The 20,013-nt window shown below is 56.1% G+C and overlaps 1 protein-coding gene across 1 annotated transcript; it reads right to left on the reverse strand.

Moving 5' to 3' along the window:
- Nucleotides 1-2,200: 2,200 nt before the first annotated feature.
- ADORA2B (adenosine A2b receptor) lies at nt 2,201-19,558 on the reverse strand. The gene is made up of 2 exons (XM_082008777.1): nt 19,015-19,558; nt 2,201-3,438 (listed from the first exon to the last, which is right to left on the reverse strand). The coding sequence occupies exons 1-2, from the start codon at nt 19,377-19,379 to the stop codon at nt 2,745-2,747; spliced, it is 1,059 nt and encodes a 352-aa protein (XP_081864903.1). The 5' UTR covers nt 19,380-19,558; the 3' UTR covers nt 2,201-2,744.
- Nucleotides 19,559-20,013: the final 455 nt, after the last annotated feature.

Raw genomic sequence — 20,013 nt, forward strand, 5'->3', positions numbered from 1 at the left:
CAGTGCAAGCTGTCGCATACGAGCAAGTGTTCTGGGACCGGCTCGCCCTGTATTGCAGCGCTGTGTGTTTCAGTCTGTTCGTGCTCCAGAGTTTGGTTCGTTTTCAGCCAGCAGGAGGGGAGAGATTACATTCTTTGTTGTAAGGATAAATGTGGCTTGCAACCACTTTGCAACACTGCCAGACCTGCAGGTGAAACCCTGCTTGTTTCCAGCCATGATTAACGGACGGAACACAGCCAAAGATAATACAGAAGGGAAGGAATGAAAGGAGGAGAGAGTCAGCCCTGCCCCAATGGCAGGAGGTGGCTACATGTGTTAGCTGGACTACGACCAAGGCAGATGCAGCAAAGCTGAATGGGGCTGTTAAAGGAGAAACACTTGGGATAGTAGCTTTAACTATTCAAACTCTTCTTGGCAGTGCCAGTATCTGAGATACCGAGCTGTAGCTAAATTCGGACATTGCATAAACACGCACAAACCCATTCAGCCCTTACTGGTGATTCACCAAGGTTTGGGGTGGGCTCTTACGGCTGAGCTGCTACGCACACGGTAGCGAAATCCATCGCTCCTAGTGAACCTCTGTCTGCACGTGGGCCCTAAGTCATACCTGCAGCTGCTGCCTGCAGGTCACGCCAGCTGGCACAGCAGATGCTGCAGGAACAGGATTTCTTCACATCAGCTTTTCAGCTGATTTTACACTGTATTTGTCATTATATATGCCAGAGATATTAAACTCTTGGGGTCTTAGAGTACCCCCTTTTTAATGCAATGCAGTTAAAAAAATAAAAAGCTGATTTCTGTATGATTCAAGTACAACTTATCAGGGACAAACTGCTCCAGCCATCACAGTCTGTCCACTGGACCTGTTCTTCAGGAACTGGCTGTGTTTAAACTTCCCTCCCTGCCACCTGGCTCTGAAAGGCCCGCTCCCCACCTCTGCCTCTCTGCCCGGACCACCGCCGAAAACCCTGTTAAACACACCTCCTTGCACTCCGGCTGCTCGCTGGTCGCACGGTGATGCTGCTGGCATCGAGTGCTTTGGAGAGGGATGGTGGCTTTTTACCACGCAGAGACCTTCAGGCAAGACTCCCGTTTGGAAGCGAGCCACAAGGTGATGGCAGGTCTGAGCTAGTCAAGAACAGCTCGCTCTGTACCGCGATCGGCTTTTGGGCACAAAGCAGGGAGGCTGTTGGGTGTTTTTCTGACTCTTGCCTTATTCCCCTCCATTGTGGAATGAAACTGCCCTGCAAAATAAAGAACATGCCAGAAACACTGGTTCATTTACAGCAGCGCACGTGCCGTCAGACAGTCTGGAGAAGTGGAGCTCGTACATCAGAAATTAATGCACTGTTCTGTCTCTCTTTGCCTGGTTCTGCATATTACAGTTACCTATTACATCAGGTGCAGTAACTACTGAGCTGTGGTTGCAGAGAGTCACTACCTGGCGATACACATTAAGACCGCTCCGCGGCTGAGTGGGCTTTGTACTCACAACGGGCTGGGGCTCCCGGCCGGCGGCAGCGGCCAGGCTAGGCGACCCGTGAGGCGAGAGCTTCTTCCCCAGGGCGCTTGGCCAAAACTCAGGTCGCAAGTTGAGGCATTCTAGCTTCTCAAGCAAATTAGCTCCCTTCCGGTCTCTTTGCTACTGATGCAGGTCAGGATTAAAAAAAAATAAAGAAATAAAAATCGCTATTAGAAAAAAAAGCACTCACAGCTTCTGGGGGTTACTGGGCTACAGAGGAACCCCAACAAGACCAAGTTTTAGGAATCGGGCGAGCTGCAGCATCCAGCTATCGCACCTAAAACCTGCACTTATGGAAGCACTGCCACGCTGTCAAGTTTTGACTTGGGAGCAAAAACCTCATGGTAGAGATGACGTCACCAAGGGGGTGTGCGCACTAACCTCAGTGACTCTGGATCAGACTAGCCAGAACTATTAGGGCACTTCTGCCTTTTGCATTTTGATAGCTGGAAACAGATTTGAAATCAAACCTGAAGCACTGGTCTGCATAATCAATCCTGTAGACCAAAGTGAATTAAAGGCAATAAAATTGCTCTTCCAAAACTTCAGCCAACTCCTTTCTAAATTTTTTCTCTTTCAGTAAGTAGGGCTTCCATACTGGGGCCAAAAATAGCTGGCCAGTTCTCATCTTGTTTTCCCATCAACATGGTCACGTCCCTCAAAGCCTGGAACACAGATTCAGTTTCACACCAGCAACTGGGCTAAGTAAGACTTTTTCCCATCGGAGAATACTAGCTGCATCAAACAATTGATGGAATAATTAGGGTATTACCAAAGTGCTGTCAAGTATGGACTTAAAGAACAACCCAAAAACAGATACAAAATTATTACTCCTAAACGAATCAAAAGATTAAAAAATAATAATAATAATTAAAATAAAGATCCTAGGACTTGACATGAGCAGCACAATTAAGGAAACACCCCCAGCAGGTGGGTCTTCCACAGTCAATGTCTGACCTGGAAAGGAAATACAATACGATCACCAGCACTCACGCAACCTGGGTTGACAGTCGAGGGTGAGCCGCCCTCAGTCTCCCCGGTCAGGTTGTTCCTCTAGGAGGCACTACGTTAATTACAAAAATAAAAAAAAATACAGCTGCATAACTGTATAGTGGTCATCTCTGAGCACTCCTCTGGGAGTTAGCTGTAACTGTTCACATAGGCACAGGGAAGGGTAGTGTCAGGGACAGACTGCAAAATCCGAGGAGCAGGACGTGCACAGTCATATGGTCACAGAGGCTACTGGAGAGTTAATGCTGGCGACAGTCAGGTGCTGGTTGTTGTCAGTGGTGCACTTGGGGAAGTCGTCCGTCTTACAGAGGACCTTGGAAATGATCTTGCGGAAGGTGTAGCGGAAGTCCCTGATCCTATAGGCATAGATGATGGGATTGATGACAGAGTTGGCATGGGAGAGGATGATGGCCATATACATCACCCACTCAGGCTTGGATTTGGAGAACTCCTCATGGAAGTGAGTAATGCAGTTCAAGATATGCAGGGGCAGCCAACAGAAGGCAAAAAGTCCTACAATGATGGCCAGAGACTTGGCTGCGTGGACCTCCTTCTGCAGTGTGGTCCTGGAGTTGCCCATCAGTTCGATCTGATGCAACTGTTTGCAGGCGACCATGAATATCTTAACGTAGATTCCCAGCATGATAACAAGCGGAAGCAGCACGCAGCCAAAGAAGTTGAAGTACACCATGTAGCTCATCGTTACCACATTCTCAAAGAGGCATGAGATGAAGCAGCCATGGTGCTCTGTCCCCATGTCAGCCCCGGTCTCATTGGTGGCATTGGGACAACCGCTCATGGCTTTATTCCAGCCCATGAGCGGAGTCAGTCCAATTCCAAAGGACAGGAGCCACAGCACAGCGATGAGTCCTCTCGCCCGCTTGCCAGTCACCAGGCTGTTATACCTACAGCATCAAGAACAAAATCAAGATAGAGCCATTAAATAAATGAGCGCTCGTGACTTCCCTGCAAAGTCATCAGCATTTTGGCTCATGCCACAAAAGCCCCACCCACACCCACGCAGGAACCTCACCTCTGTGATCACCAGAGGCGTAAAAAATCTCACCTGTGCTCTATGCCTACACAAAGTGATTTGGGGAGGTGATTCACTTACTATTCCTGAGAGGTGCCAAGCGCCGCCCCTGCCCATGAACATCCTTCAAGAGGAGGTGAGGACTCGGAGTCTTAAAAAAAGCTTTATTATTGCATAAGCCTAAACCACCAGCTACAAGAAGGGCAGGAACAGGGGCAAGGCTCACTCTGTAACTGCCGATGACTTACTCCCTTGCTCTAAGCATCCACTACTGGGCATGCCAGGGCACGCTGCTGGGCTACATGAACTTCTGGGCTGACCTGTTACAGCTGAGGCAATGCTGGCTTTCAGTTCTACACTGTAACAGGAGCTAAAGACTTCACCAGCACCACCACACACTTACAGCCTTTATACCACAGCTTGCTTCAACTTGGGCCGCTCTTACGCCTGCAGCGATGCTGGCTTTCACTGGAGATTGCAGCAGCCCCCAAATGCGATGTCCCTTCCCACGCTACCTCATACACTCAGGTGGGAAGTACACGTGTGTGTGGAAACCAGGGATCCTACTAGTTTCCCAAACAGCGCGATTCCTGGCTTACGCATGCCAGACTGCATCCCACGCGAGCTTGTTGCGGCTGGATAACAAATACCCTGAAAGACTTTTCTGAGCCAGCATCTGAAAGCAGCTGCTAATGATGGAGAGTTTACAAGTTAGGAGCTAGTTTACAAGTTAGGAGCTTAGGAGAGTTACAAGTTAGGGTTTGTGTCTCCATTCAGAGTCTTGCATTCAGGCATGGACCTGGGAGCCAAGAAGAGTGGGCTCTTCTCCCCAAATTTGACAGCCCTACTTTGTGTGTACTTCAATAGTGCTTCGCTCAGCTCACAGGGCTGGTGTCAGCCTCCGCTGCTCGTGTACGTGACGTGCTGGTTTTGTAGGACATGCACCACTGAGACGTCCTGAAGCCACACACAGCCTCAGACCTGCAGCTTCCGAAGCCGCCAGTGGTGTTAAACCACACAGCTGTGCGTAGCCGCGCCTCTCAAACGATGCTTGTGCTCTGCTGACCCACCATAACTGGTTGTAAAGGTCCAGATTTTTAAGTAAATGTCTTCCTTGGGCACCCGCTGCTCTCCTAGGTGTCACGAAGAAGCTCCGTGGCGGCCCAGGGGCAAGCATAGCCTCCACACCTTTCCAAACCCCGCAGACTGGGTGCCTTCGTGGCCAAGAAAACAAAGGTCCCCTCCAGCCCCCAGATGCTCAGAGATGCAAATGGAGCCGGAACCTAAACCAGCAAAAGTCAGGTTGGTTTGGGCGCGACCAGAACAGATGCCAACATCAAAGCATCAGTCAGATCGCTTTTTGGAGATACGAAGAGCCCGGCGACTGCCAGAAAGACAATGTGAGAAACCCATTACTGTCCTCTCCACGGCCAGTTAGCGTCTGCTGGCTGACAGGCATGTCCCCCCCTTCCAACACCCTTCTCTCAGTGCGTGTTTACTCTGGCTTGTCTGCCCTGCTCCTCCTTTCCTAAGAACGTTTGTTCTGATTTTCTTCCGGCCCGTGAGGCAGGGGAGGGTTTTATTCCCACAGAACCGCAGCTGTGCCTGTGAATCACGCTGCGGCCGCCTCCGCGCGAGCTGCGTGTCCCTCTCCTCCCGCAAGCTACAAATACAGGAGGGTACTTGGGGGGGGGTCTGCCAGCAGGAACCCGGTGGCAGAGGGGCTGGGGGGAGCCCTCGGCTCCTTCTGCGCGTCCGCGGCGGAGCAGGGCTCGCTTCGGGCACGGCCGGGGCTGCCGAGAGGGCGCGGGAGCAGCAGCCGCGTTCGGGCGCTGCTGAACTGCGAGCCCGGTCCCTGGGGCAGATGTCCAAAGGGCAGGGCCAGCCACGGAGGGGTTTCTCCTGCGCCTTTCCCTCGTTATTGTTGTCTTGCCATTTCAGAAGGTGAGAAGTTATCAGACAGGGCATCACTGAGGTCAAAACCCTGTTTTCAGGAGCCGGAGCTGGTCTGGGGTTCTGGGGCCTGAGAACTCTAAGATTTGATTCAGAGCAAGTTCCCAGAAATCTGACCTCTTGGCAAAGCCTGAGTCTCGATCTACGACACTGGCCAAGCTCTCAGTGCTGTAGGAGCACCCAGAGCTGCTGCTGACCTACAGCTCGGCACGTGGGAAGAAAAAAGCTGTGGCTCCTTGGCTTGTGCTATTCACGCTTAGTTGATCGCTTCAGCTGCTTCTCTGTGGCCTCAGTCATGTCACATCCCAAAAACTATTGTAGTGAGACTGGAAAATGCAAAAGGGACCACTGTTCAGCCAGAGAACCTGTGTGTCTGAGTCGGGCTGCGCATGGGAACACCAGGGAAAGCCGCCGTGGCTCAACGTGCCACTGCAGGCGGGTGACACTCGGTGCTGCCTCGTGCTGAAAACATGACCCCAAATAAGGCTTCTTCCACCTGCTCTTCCCCTGCACTCTTCTGCAAATGTGAGGCTCAGCTTGAAGGTTTACAAGACCTGTTAAGGAGTCACTTAATTTTCCAGTGGCTGTAACGGTGGCCTGTTTATTTTAGTGTGGCTCGCTCTTCCCTCGCACACAGAGCAGCAGCCAGGATCACATTTAAGCGGGGGCCCCTTCCGCGAGGAGGAGGAGGAGATGGAAGAAAACGGTCTGCAAGAGCCAGAGCTGAGCAATGGAGATGGCTGCAGGTGAAGAGATGGTGATCACTGAAGTGAGACAGTTACCCACAGCGAACAACGCGCTCCTTGGAGTAGCTCTTTATTTTTGCAGGGGTGCGTTGCACATCCCTCCCAGCATCTCTCCATTCAGTGGATTGATCCCAGGTTGCCGCTGTGACCAACGAGAAGGGTCACAACTGGTCGCTGAGCTACCAGCCAGAAGAGGCCAAGGTGAAACAGGGAGTAGTTTGATGCTCTAAAATGGCTCACTAATTACCTTGTTATTACTTAATACACTTAATACACAGGTGGGACACTGCCTGTACTGCCCTTAAGTTAATGGAAGTTAAGCACATGCTTAAAAATAAAGAAGTGCATGACTGTCACCAGACCAAAGCACAAAGAGTCTCGTTAGTGAGCTGCTGCACGCAACTGCACCCCCCTCATAAACCACCATCAGTCAAAGCAGACATGGGCTATCAGGCAACTGAGACTCCACTCTTTCGCTAAGCTCTATAAAACATGATGAGACAGTGAGGAACCAACAGATTTTCACAGCTCTCAATGCTCCAGCAAACCCTTCCTTCATTCTCTTTTAGGCTTAATATTATTAGGCAAAAACCTATGTAAGTAAATTTACTCACCTAAGTCTGCTCAATTAATGTATAACAAATATTGAATCTCCTCTGTGTTTCTGCCCAGAGGCATCAAATGTTGCTTTAATGTAAATAACAGCTGAATATTTTAAAATGATTTATTGAGATTAAATAACTTGGCAATGCATTAGTTCCTTTTACATTGCCAGGCAAAGCCTCTTTTACCGGCGTAATCATCATCAAGCAGCTAATTATCTCAGCTCCCACCCAGTGCCCCCGCAGCGGCCGTGCTGCAGAAGCCCCGATGCCACCCCCACCGTGCCGCCATCACGGAGCGGCTCAGGTTTCCAGTCTTCCGACGTACGTAACTATACGTTTGCCGCCGTACCCTGGCCTGACTGGCCACCACGGCCACGCAGCCCGGCTTGCAGTAGGTCAAGGGGAAGTTCAGCTGCTTTCACAAAATGGCTCTGACCCGCCGGCGTGACCGTGTACAAGCGCCAGGCTGCTGGGTCCGTACCCGCTGTGCCGTCACCAAAACGGGCCGGCGGCAGAGGCTTCAGCCAGGGCACGCCACAGCCCTGCCTCCGCCACCGCGGCGCAACGGCTCCGCCGCCGGGGCTGGAGGAGCTTGCCCCCGAGCTGGCCCCAGGACCCGAGGCCGTGTCCTTCCCCCAGCAGACATCACCGTCGCCTGCGGCCCCCGCTCTTCGGCGATGGCTCAGCAAGGCCCACGGCTTTTCTGGAAGAGCATCCTGGCAACCGCCAAAGCGACCGCGCTGCCCGTGAGCGCAGGGTCTGCGCGCTCTCCGGGTACTCCGCCTCTGGCTGGCGGGACGGTCGGGCTCGGTCGTCTCCCAGCAGGTCTCACTGCATTGCTACGGCTGGTTACTGGAGCTGGATACCGGCCGAGACACCCAGGCAGGCGTCGCCAAGCACGGCTGGAGCAGCCAGGCTGCGCGGCCAGCCCGGCCTCTCCCGTCTGGAAGGGGACTGCGAGTCCCACGTTATTCATCCGCAGAGAGCAGGAATGGGGGAGAATCCCCCACCGTCCCCCAGCAGCCCAGAGGGACGAACCGGTCAGCACGGTGTGGTGCCACACACCCACCCGCTCTCCTGGTGCTCGGTGGTCTGATGGTGGCCCTGACCCTGAGCCCTGGCCGACGAGTTACGGAGTAAATAAACCTGAGGTTACCGAAGAGCAGCGCCGATAGCAAATAGTTTGTTTTCCTCAACACCTGAGGCGTGTTGCTGGACAAAAGGGTGGTCTGGGAGCTGAGGAACGGCATCGGCGCTCGCCACCGTGCGCTCACCAGCGCCGCGGCACAGGGCCTGCCGCGCTGGGCAGCGTTCAGCCACGCAGCCCTTGTCCCGCCCAGGGCCAGGCCGGGGAGGTGACCCCTTGGACTGTCACCTGCAGAGCGGCACGACCCCCTCGCCTTCATTCACCGTGGCAGCCCTGTTCCCAAAGTCTTTCCCTACCCCCTATTACTGGGCCGCTCCGGCACCTCTGCCGTGGTTTGGAGACCTGCAGCTGGGCCCTGGCTCTTCAGACGGCTGCCCGGGGGTTCGCGCTGGCCCCATCTTCGCTGGGTGCCTCAGGAAAATCCCTGAGGCTGCCTGGGACGCAGCTTCTAGCAACAAAAAGGTGGTAGGGAAAAGCCACCCTCCTCGGTCAGGCTCCACCTCGCCAGCAGCCCCCAAAAAGCTGCGGGGCTGCCAGGCTGTGCCTGCGAAGGCTGCACGCGGACGCTGGGTGTTCAGGTGCGTCCCTCATGTATGTACCACAATGCTGAAGCTACAGCATTAACTTTTCCATCAGGAAAACGTCATCCCATGACAGAGCCTCCCAGGCTTGCTTAGTCCAAGCATTTGGGACGTCTCTGCCTCCCGCAACGTTAACTGGGAAGAGCCAGGAGGGTCCCAGCCCTTGTCCCGGCATCTTCAGAGCCTCCGGGATGGCGCAGGGGCGGATCAGGCAAGGCGTAGCTCTAAGCCTGCGCGTGTTACGTGGCCGGTCCCGCTCCATACCCGCCGCGTCCGTCGGCAGAGCTGCGGTTCAGCGGCAGCGACGCCAGAGTCCCTGCGCCCGGCCCGCGGGGCGGTTGCCGCGCTCTCTGCTCAAGGAGTTTGGGCCAGTTCTCCCGCTGCCAAGCCCCAGCGCAGGAGCAGCCTTCGATGAGCAATTTCAGCGCTTAAACTCCAAATTCGGAGGTATCTTGTGCTGAGGCCACGTTCGATGGGATCCGTGGGGAGACACAGGCGTGATGGCTGTGCAAGGGATGCTGCCGCCAGCCTGGGTCCTTCCCACGCTCCCGGTGCCCAGAGCCGCGGGGGGAGCCCCGGGGACTCGTGCTCCCCTCTGCCCCCCGGCTCCCCTCCCCGTTCTGCCCCGTGCCCAGGCGGCCGGATGCAGGGAGGTGAGCAGACGGAGAGTTTGCAGAATCCGGACTGCGCAGGTGCTCTGATACAAACAAGCAGTGATAATTTATATGTTTCTATTTTAAGTGCGAAGGAAAAGACACAGACACCTCCATTCACAAGGGGAGAGAGCAGTTTGGCTGCCAAGCATTGTATCCTTGTCATCTACTTGCAGCTGTACTTTGCATCTTGCCTTTTTTTTTTTTTTTTGGAGCGGTAACAGCATGAAATAAGCACCGTTGCTGCCGTTCTGTTTGCTCCATGCACAGCCATGGAACGGAGATCGTGTACCAGGTGAAATACCCTGGCAGGACATTTGAAATGAATCATAAATTGCACCTTAGAGGGAAGGGGGAAAAAAAAAGGAAAAAAGAAAAAGCTGTGCTTTTTAACCAGGAAGGACTTGGCGGTGAGAGTGAGAAATCAGATTAGCGGTTATGGTATCAGCCGAGGAAGCGGGACATCTGCGTCTGTCCACGTCCAGTTGCAGACAAATCACTTCCTCCCGCATCTGTCCCTATTGTGCGCAGGGGACGGCAGCAGCGTCCCCCGCTCGCACTCCCGGCCTTCCGCTGGACGCGTTACTGCGCACACGCCAGCGCCCACAGCTCAGGTAAGCGCAGAGGGGTTGTTTGGAGGGGCAGGAGGCATCGCTCAGCACCCTCCATTTCAGGCTGCTGGGAGCTCCACTCCACCGCCCGGCGCTCCCGTGGGAAACCCGAGCGCCTGCGGCAGCTCAGCCCCTGCGCGCCCACGCGCCGGGGGGATGGCGACGGCCCTGAACGCTGGCTCACGGCCACCCTTAACCTCTCAGGAGAAGCCAAACAGGAAGAAGTGAACGCTCGCAGGGCGACAGCCCTCCCCGCTCCCGCTGCCAGGAGCACCCCCACCCACCCGGGGAGCACCCCACGCTGCGCAGGCAGCCCCGCCGCTGTGCAACCCCGGCAGCGACACGTCGGCGAGAACAGCCAGCCCTCGCAACGCGGAGCCCAGCTGCGGGCTGCTGCTCAAGCCTTGTCTTCAGAAGGGCGGCCGGTACGTGGGTGCTGCGCTGAGCTTTGAGCCTGGATGCTCGGGGAACCCAGCCGTGCCTCGGCTGCCGTCCTCCCAGCGGGAGGCTGCTGGCCTCCCGGTGCCGTTAGGTTTCCATTCCTGCTAACCAGCAAGGTCACAGCTTGCAATGCTTCGGTTTTAGATTTGGAGGATCACTAAAAGGCCTTTAAAGACCGGAAGGTTTTAACTTCCCCCAGGGCTTGCTTCGCTCATGTTATACGGCATTTTCAGCCTCAGTCTGAAATAAAAGCAAGATGCTTTTGAACTAAGAAGAGAAGAAGACAAGCCCAGTGTGTGATCGGAGGCTGTCAGGGGCTGGGGCTCTCCAGAACTGCCGTAGTGCCCGTTTGCTCTCTAGGCAGCAATTCCAGCCAGGAGCAGAGTCCCAGAGAAGCAGGGAGGGGTGCGGCAGAGAGCGGCACAAACAGCAGCGCGGAGCCCAGGATGACGCGGCTCCGGCCAAAGACGAGCCCTCGGCTGGACACTGGCCACCCGCTGCTCCCAGAGAAAGGCTGGGACGGGGGAACGTCTGCCAGTCAGAAGCAAACCTGTCTGCAGCCCCAGGTTAACGGCTCCCCAGTTATGAAGGCTCCAAATTACTCTTTCCAGGACAAAATGGGCAAAACCCACTTGTGCTTCACACGCGGCCATGGCGATGCCCCTTGGGATGTGCTGGGGGTGCGGAGGGCAGCGTTCCCTACCCTCGGGTACCCGCGTGTGCCGGCACGCCCCAGCCCAGCCCGCGCAGGCTACAGCCACGCCAGATCCTGCAGCCTGTGAGCTTGGACTATCGAGTGCCTACAGTTTAAAACCCTCTCAGCAAGATACCCATGTGCTTATCCCTGCTGTGAGCTCCTCCTTGCCCGGGGTGGAGGCGGAGCAGCGGGGAGAGCGAAGGCAGGAGCCCCCAGCTCCCGCCTCACCCCGGTTTGTCCCCGCAGACCCCTCCACGGGCCGGCACCCCAGCCCTGCCACTGCCAGCACCGCACCAGCTCGGGGCAGGATCGGGGACGTGGGAAGGAGAAACTCAGGAGAGTGCAGCGTTGGCCCAAAGCACCCTGCAAGCAGCATGCGTTTGGGTAATCTGGAGGATTAAGAAGGGAGTCGGAAGGGAAGCTGCAGCTCAGGCTGCGGTGGGGTGGGGAGCGGCGGGAGGGGGCCGCAGAGCCCTGCACTCGTTGAGCACCAGCAGCACCCGCGGTGCGGCTGCGTGAACGATCTCCTGGCGCTTTCACAGCAGCCCGTGGCCGGGCAGGGACCGGCGTTCGCCACCCTGGTTTCTGCCCCTCTCCTGAAAGGGCGAGGGCAGGCGACTGAAAACTGAACGAAGGCACATGGGGCGCAAGCGGGGTGCGGGGCAAGCTGTGGGCTCCCTGCCCACGCCGGGCAACCCCAGGCTCCGGTGACCACGCCTGGTGCCGGGGGCCTGCCGGAGGCGCACCGAGCCCCCAGGCACAGGAAGGAAATGAGCTCAGCGCTCCGCACGCCGGCTCTCACACTCCGACAACCGGCGACATCAAAACATAAGCAGCTGCCTCGAGACACCCATGTGCAGGCAGGAGCGTGCGGTACCTGCCCACCCTTCATGCTCCACAGGGTGTTTCTGTGTGCTGGAGCACACAAAAACCTGGTTCTCCCTACCTGAGACCGCAGGGCTGAGCGGAGCCGTACAAGCCTGCAGCCCTCCTGAGCTCTTCCTCAGCACCACCCTTCCCTCCAGAGCCCCGAAGCCCCACGTTATCTGCCCGAGGGGGCCTGAGGCTGAGAATTTTTGTCATTCCAAACCTCCCAGAGCGGTCAGACCTCAGATGTGCAGCACCGGGGTGGCTGAGTTAAAGGCGGCTGGTAGCGGCGAGATAGGAGCTATGATTCACCGCCTGGGTGTGATCCCGTACATCGAGCAGCGGTCCGACCGCTACCCCTCCCAAGCACCGGTGCCCTGCACACCCGGATAACAGCTAAGGACGGGGAGATGGCAGATCTCTGCTGGGTCACTCTTTCCGTAGTGAAACGGGTGCTGAAGTCCTCCCAAAGGCCCCAAACCGCTGGCCTCTCCATCTGCCAGCCCCGGCACACAGAGCCCTGACCGACCTTCCCAAGGGCTGCTGCGCGGTCAGCACCGAGCCCAGCACCGCTCACCCACCCGCGCCCCGTCCCAGCGTGCTCCGGCAGCTCGAGGAGCCCGTCCTGTCCTCGCCTCCCTGCCCAGGCGCAGCCGGGTTCGGTGTCACAGCGCTCAGCCCCCGCGGGCCAGCTACGCCGTTGCAGCACGACGGGCAAATCTCACGGGAGAGACCCACGGGTCTGAGCACCGGGGAGGGAGGACGCGGCCAACGGCCGCCCCCGCGGCACCGCGCCGCCGGGAGGCGGTCAGCGGGGTTCGGGCGGGCGGGAGGATGCGAGCGCCGGGGCGCGGGGCGACGGGTGCTGATGCGGGGCGCATGGCGAAGGGGGTGCAGGCAGAGCCCCAGCCAGGCTGGCGCCGGGCCACCTGCGCAGCCGCTCCTGCGGGGATGGCGCTCTGTCCCTCGTCCCCGGCAGCTCCGGGCACGGTGCTCAGGGACCACCCGCGTTCCCAATGCCACGCCGGTGCCCGCATGGCACCGAAGGGCGAGTGTAAGGGCATGGACATGCACCCACTGCTGTACTCGCAGGTTATTTGTGGCTCATGCCCAGGCCTGATGTCATCCATAGGATTAGGAGATAATCCGCTCTTTGGCACGTACAAATTCCCTGAGCCCGACGTCGGACTTCACAAAGCCGCGAGAGCCGATGGGGAGGGCAGGGGACTCGCACATCTGTAGGCACAGCTGGCGTCACTGATTCCCGGCATCCTGTGGGCCGACGCTGTCTACAGCACAGCGACAGGAGCCCCAACCCGCCCCGCGCAGCGGCTGCCCGGCGCAGCCAAGGGCCGGGGCGGAACGCTCCTAAAGGACTCAGTTTTGCAGTCTGTGCTCATTGCTGTGACAAACAGCAGATTCATAAAAACCCCAAGAACAAGCCCATTAATTAAAAAAGCAAAAACTTTTAACTGCGAAATACAAGTTTGCTGTCAAAACATTTTGGTTTAATACACTTCTTGCGGAGAGGTCAAAAGGCCTTCCAGACCAAAATTCTGCCAGATTTCAAGAGCTGCTTTTTTTCATCTAAAAATTAAGCTGTATTTTTTTATCAATTGAGCCGGCCAAAGCTGAAAAAAGCTCCTAAACCCCAAGCTCTGGGTTCTGGCTCGGCCCCGAGATCGGTGCCCTCAGCCAACAGGCTGGAAATGAGGCTTTCGGCCGCCGCTCCCGGACGTCCCTGCTACGCCCCGGCTTCTGCGCGACCTGCGTCGGGGCAGAGGCCTCAAAGACAACTAATTCCCATCCTGTTGGGATTTTTGCTTTTTGGGAGGGAAGTGACCGCCGAGGTGGGGGAAAAAAATTAAAAATTTGGGACAGGCGTTTTAAGGAAATCAAACTGCTCATGACTAAAAATAGCTGTGATTTCCCTCCTCCGGTTTATGGCCATGAAGGCACATGCGATTATTCCTGAGTTTTTTATTGTGCTTCTGTGTCCAGAGTTGGCTGCATCCGCAGTCCGGAGCGAGCAGCAGCCCTGGCAGACCCACGGCCAGGCGAGCGGGCGCTGCCGGTGCCCGGCTGCAGCACAAACCCCTCCACGTTCTGCCCGAGTCAAGCTCGACTGACACAAACTTCCTTAAGTCCGCTGCTCGAGCGAACACGCCAGCCCTCCTGCCCACAGCGTCCAGCACGTTTGCCAGGTTTGCTGCATGTTATTAGTTGATGGTAACCTCGGCCAGGCACAGCCGTCTGACGGGCGGAGGAGGCAGAGCACCCACTGCTCTGCAATAACGATGCCTCCGGTGCCGCTCGGGTCTCAGGATCGGGCACCGTGCGTGTCAGCCACACGTGGACAGCAGAACGTGCCTGGGGGTTCAGGTGAAGGGCAACACAAGGATTTCCCTTCAGAAAGGAAGTGAAGCAAGGGCAGAAGAAGGAAGAGCAGATGCAATTCTGCGTGTCGCTGGAGCCTACGTGGCACACAGAAAACGGCAGGTGAAGACCACGGCTCTGAAGAGGATTTTCTCTCCTCCCCTGTGGCTCCAGCCCTCCCAACTGCCATAAATACCCACCAGGTTGCTTTGCCGAGGAACAAGCTGGGAGTTGAAAGGAATCCAGGAACAATTCTTTGCTGGAGAACACAGAGGGAACCCCCTCCTCTGCAGCAGCAGGGCACAGCGAGGGCAGGCAGCCGCAAAGCATCAGCCAACCCACCTCATGAAAGGACAGCGGCAGCGAAAAGCATCAGATAAGAGCAACAACAATCCAAATGGAATTTTCTCCATGAGGAGAGCAAAAACGAGCTGCACTGTTGTCTTCATCGTGCCCAAGACAAGAGGGGCAGCAGCTCATTTGGGAGACTGGCGGCACCAGACGCAGAGCAGCACAACCCCGTTAACGGGCCGGGATCCAAGTGAGGATGCTCTGGCTGCAGGGGCGCAGCGAGGGCTCCGCCGGGCGCAGACAGGGAGAGCGCACGATCACGGATGCCCTGTTCTAGCTCACGGCAAAGCTGCCTGGGAACATCAGTCCTGCACTTCTGCTAGGGATAATCTTGAAGATGGGAGAGGACTAAACCCAGGGAGAAGGAACAAGCTCCAGATCAGCTCAAGCTGCAGGGAGCTGAGGCTAATTTCGCCTCCGCCGCTCTGAGCTGGGGTGCTTGCCAGGTAGGCAGCAGCAGTACGACGTTCACTGTCCTGCGGGAGGTTACCAGCTGCGCAAGGGCACGCGTAGCGTGATGTACAACGTGTTTCATTCTCCTTTTGCTCTCTAAATACAGATACTCTTCTCCCTCCCTAATTACTGACGCATTTGTCCCAGGCATCTGCCCATACCTACAGTTGTTAGCCACGCCAAAGGATTTTGGTTGATGCAAATAAAAGGGAAAGATTTTATTCCACCTACAAATCTTCTTTGGCTCACGGCTATGGGACTGTGGGGCGAAATCCAGCCCTGGAGGAAGCCGGCGAGCGAGAGCCTAGCACCGCTCTTGCGCCAAACACTCTGCAGGATGGATTTACTGCTGCTGAAAGATGCCCAGCGGCCCGGCTTTGACAGTCTGCTTGGAGGAAGCGCTGTGGGGGAGCGAGCTTTCGGGGGGCGGGGGTGTCAGGTTGGCAGGGCTGGTGCTGTGTACCCGGGGAGGGGCACAGGCAGAAGCAGCGCTGCCTGGTCGGAGGCACCGGGGTCGGGGAGGGGTGCGGAAGCGAGGCAGGGTCAGAGCACGTTTGGAGACAAGGAGCTGCGTCCGGGTGCGCCGGCGGGGGCAGGAGGGACCCGGGACGGGGCTCAGAGCTGCAGCTGCACGAACTGGGCAGCGCGGGTCGGGGCTTCTGCACAAACAGCAAATTCGTCAAAAAGAAACAAACAAAATAAGAGTTTCAAGGGATAGAAAGAATTCATGGCTTCGGATCAAATTCACCAAATACTTTTAGCCAGAAAAGGAAGGGTTCTAAACCAGCATTTTTTAAATGTTACAAGATTTTTTGTTCTGCGATTGTCTAGATGAGAATTTGGTAGTTCCTTTCCAGCGAGGATGACTGCATTTCAAAAAGCAGCGCAGCAACATCGGAAGGGTTAAGCAACTCAAACAAAAATCTGCCAGGTTGGTCAGGATCACTTTGTTTCACTGAAACCTCCAAACATTCCTGTTTCAGTTTGACTGAAACAATTTTCCTCTTCCCCATGGGATTTTTTGGTTCAGCCACAGAACTGAAAAATCCATTATTAGCCTGGCTGTAATGCAAACTTCTCCTGCGCACCCCCAGCCCACAGGCCTGCCCAGCCTCTCAGTGTGCTTAAATAGCCCTGAAATGGTATTAAATAATACGGCACGCTCAGTTCTCAATTCCCTACAGAGGTTTCCCCAGGGAGTTGGTGGATGCAATAGGGACACTCGCCTGCTCTGCGACAACTGCGTTATTTATTGTAATTGCTAGATAGGGCTGGGTGTAAATCACTTTCTTAAACTTCTTCATGGCGTGTTGTCAGCCTCCGCACTGGCCTCCAGAACAAGTGTTTTAGTGAGAAAAGTCGCCATTCCTACAAATTGATGACCAGCTCAAACCCCCTTCCAGAAACGGCACATGCACCTACCTAGAGCAGGTGGCTTGGACCAGTCCCTGGCCCCTCACCACCAGCAGCACTGTGGAGCATTTTGGGAATAACGATGCTGAGGAGACAGCTCTAACTAAGCCTTGGGTGGAAAACCCCAGTGCAGTAGAGAAGTATTTTGCCAGCGTAGTTTTATAACCTCCTCTATCATCTTTTGATCTTGGCTGCACAAGTAAAAAAATGCCTTTCAGTACGAGTCCCGAAATCTGCCATCGCCGAAGCAATGACCTGTCCACAGCCCTGCACTCCTAGCAGTGAGAGTCCTTTTAAAGGGGTTTTACTTACTGGTCACCTCTGAGAGCAAGGAAATGGGCCTCGATCCCAAGACCAAGTTTAATCCAACCTTCACACTTCAGACGAGCCCAGGATGGGACTCCCGGATCTCTGTTTACAGCTGGAGAGGCTGTACGTGTCCAGCTAGGACGCGCTCACAGGAATAAAGATGTTCGTGCAAATGGAATAAAGGATTTGGCCTGAGGTGGGGTGAAAAACCAACATGGGGAAAGGATCCCAATGCAAGGCAAAACTGACCCGAAAGCAAGACAAAAGTGCCCTGGGATTTAATCCCACGCCAGGTGTATGGACTGACCTAATGGGGAGCCAAGCAAACCTGCTAGAGACCAGGTCTGTGAAAAAAAGAGTGTGGAGGAAATACTTGCTATTTTGTCAGTTGGTAAAACCACTTCCCTTCTGCAAACATCGCAAGGATCGCCTCAGAGCGTTTCGGATCTGCTACCCTCGCCTCGGATTCCAGCGGAGCAGAAACCCATCTCGCAAGATTCAACTTCCTCAGCCAAGTGCTGCAACAGGCAAAGAGTTACAGCGAACAGCCCGGGCCTGAACGGCTTGCTTGCGGTGGGAGGTGCGATTAAACTGAAACTTAAAAAATCCGACCTGCTTCTGTAGCTGCTGCTGTGCTGCTAGCCCCCACCCCAAGAGAGCCCCGAACGGAAAAGGCACCAAAGCCTTATCCGGAGCCACGGTGCGTCCGAGTCCAGCGGGGCAGCTGGGCAGGTAAGCAGCCTGTGCCAGCGACGCTGGCAGCAACGCGAACGGCTCTGCCCGCGCTCCCTCCTGCGCAGAGGAGGGCTGCCGCTCGGCTCTCACTTACTCTACATCCGTGGAATTTCCACGCGCCGTGCTCCGATGACACACGCAGCCGCTCAGCGTACACGCATTTCCACTACCAGTTTTTATCATCTGCCTGATGACTAATTAATATTTGCCCACTGTATGGGAGTTCTCCAGTGCAAGGTGCCAGAACAGGGTGAAGGGTTTTTTTTAAGTCAGTTTAGGGTGAATTCATTGCTCGTGCAAGGGAGATACCAGAGACAAGCAGGATGTAGCTGCAGCTTACACAGTTCAGCTGAAGTCCCTGTGCCAAATCTGTCCTGCTTCCCCACAGCCTCCACTTCTGACCAGTCCCCCGAGCAGTCCTGGACTCCCCCGCGAGGCTCCATCCATGTCTTATTTTCAGGGAGGGACAACAGAGGCATGAAGGAGACTGAGACTAATGGAGTCAGGTCATTTGTAATGCAAAGCCGGGGTTTTGGTGCACTTCAGCTTAAGGAAGCTGCTGCACCAACTCACTGGTAAATTATATTCAGCACCAGTAAATTATATTCAATACGTTTTGCCCCAGTATATTACACTGCCCCATGGATTAGAAGGAAACCAATTTATGTCTTTGATACTGCACTTGGATGAAAGCCTGAACTGTAAAATTCTGAAAACCGAGGTATGAATCCTTTCTCCTTTCCCCTTCTCCTTTCACCATGTATGAACGTAGCTGACACCTTCCGACACTTCCTGATCTATACCACTCACTCATGGTAAGCACTCAGAAGGAAAAGGTACGTATGCAAGCGCTGAAATACGGTTTCAGCATTTGTAGATGCAACAAACGGGGCTTTCAGTCCATTCCTTATATCCCTTTAAAAATTGGAAGACAGCCTAGTTAGACTCTAGTCCTAGCTGAAAATGTGAAGTATGTACAAAGTCATATTAAGATCTGTTTCAGATGACTTTCAGCCTTTCTGAAAGTATTGTGTCCCGAGCTCAGGAAGAGACAAGAGGTCTTGGAGAACAGCCTGCAGAACTACTTCTCTAATAGGCTGGAAAGTAGGAGAAAGAGCGGTTGCTCCTATGTTTAATTACCTGGGAGATGCCCAGACACCACAATAATGGGGGCTGTATAAATACCTACCTAGATTAGCTACAACTCTCCCAACCACGCTACTAGATCCCTGCATAGCCCCCCCCAGAAGCCACTGACCCTCCCAAGACAAACATCCTCAAGCAACGGAGCTCCCAGGTATATTTTGAAGTAAGAGGCAGGACACCGAAAACCTGATCCCAGTCCTGTGGCGAGTGAGTGCAAAATCTCTGGTGTTTTCATCGCCATGTGCGAGCAGCAAACCTCTTACAGCAACACCAGAGACCAGCAGTTGCTGCAGGCTAAGGCAAGGAAGGTCGCAGCCTGGGCTGCCAGGGAACGTGGCTACGTGCGTCCACTCCAGTCTCTTACCTCAGTGGGATCTTAATAGCCAGGTACCTGTCGATGGCCACGGCCAGCAAGCTGAAAATGGAGCTTTGGGTCAGCACCAGCACGAAGCAGGCGAAGAAGAGGCAGCTGTGAAAATCCACCTGGAATCCGATGCTGATGGTGATGGCGAAAGGGATGGCTAACAAACCCACGGCAATATCGGCCACTGCCAGGGACACCAGGAAATAGTTGGTTGCGTTCTTCAAGGTACTGTTGATGGCCACGGCCCAGCAGACCAGGACGTTGCCAGCGATGGAGAGCACAGCGATGATCAGTTCCAGCACGATATAGGTGGTTTTCATAGTGTCCATGGCGGGAGCCCAGGGCGAGGAGCTCGAACCGTTCATGAGAAAAAGGTACTTTCCAGCAGGCGCCCGCCCGCAGGTACCAACAGGCCACGGGGCAGCGCTTCCCGGAGAGAAACACCCATGTCCGGGCTCACCGCCGCCTCCCGCCGGGGCGTGGGGGGCCGGAGGGGCGCGGCGAGCCCCGGGCCGCGGCCCCCCGCCGCCCGCACCGCCCGGCCCCGCGGGGCATCCGCGGCTGCGCTCCCGCGGGGCTCCGCTCGCCGCCCGCCCGCCGCCGCGGGGCCATGCGCCGGCACGGCGGGGCGGGAGGGGACGGGACGGGACGGGACGGGACGGGACGGCCCCGCCGCCGCTCCGCCCGGGGATGCTGCGCCGCCGCCCGCCCCGCTCGCCGCGGAAAGCGGCTGCCGGCCGCCGCGGGGCTATTTCTGCACATGGGGCGAGCGGGGCGGGGAGTGCGCGGCGCCGAGCCGATTGGCCGAACAGCGGCGGGCCCCGGGACGGCACCCCCGCAGCGCCCGGCCCCCGCACCGCAGCGCCCGGCCCCCGCACCACCGCGGGGCGCAGGTGGCCGGACCCGCGGGGCTGCGTGCTCCCCACGGGTGTTCTCGGGGCGGTGGGCTGCAGCCCACCGCGGGCCGCCTGGTCAAAAGACGAGTGAAAAGGTGCCCCC

The sequence above is a fragment of the Phaethon aethereus genome (assembly GCF_964289735.1).
Source record: "Phaethon aethereus genome assembly, chromosome: 19".
In the NCBI taxonomy this organism is placed as follows: Eukaryota; Metazoa; Chordata; class Aves; order Phaethontiformes; family Phaethontidae; genus Phaethon; species Phaethon aethereus.

Bases quoted from the DNA above. Each gene is read 5' to 3' on its own strand.
- ADORA2B (XM_082008777.1), bottom strand. From the start codon at position 19,379: ATGAACGGTTCGAGCTCCTCGCCCTGGGCTCCCGCCATGGACACTATG. The intron at 3,439-19,014 runs GTAAGAGACTGG...TTGATGCTGTAG, and splicing joins GCTATTAAGATCCCACTGAG to GTATAACAGCCTGGTGACTG.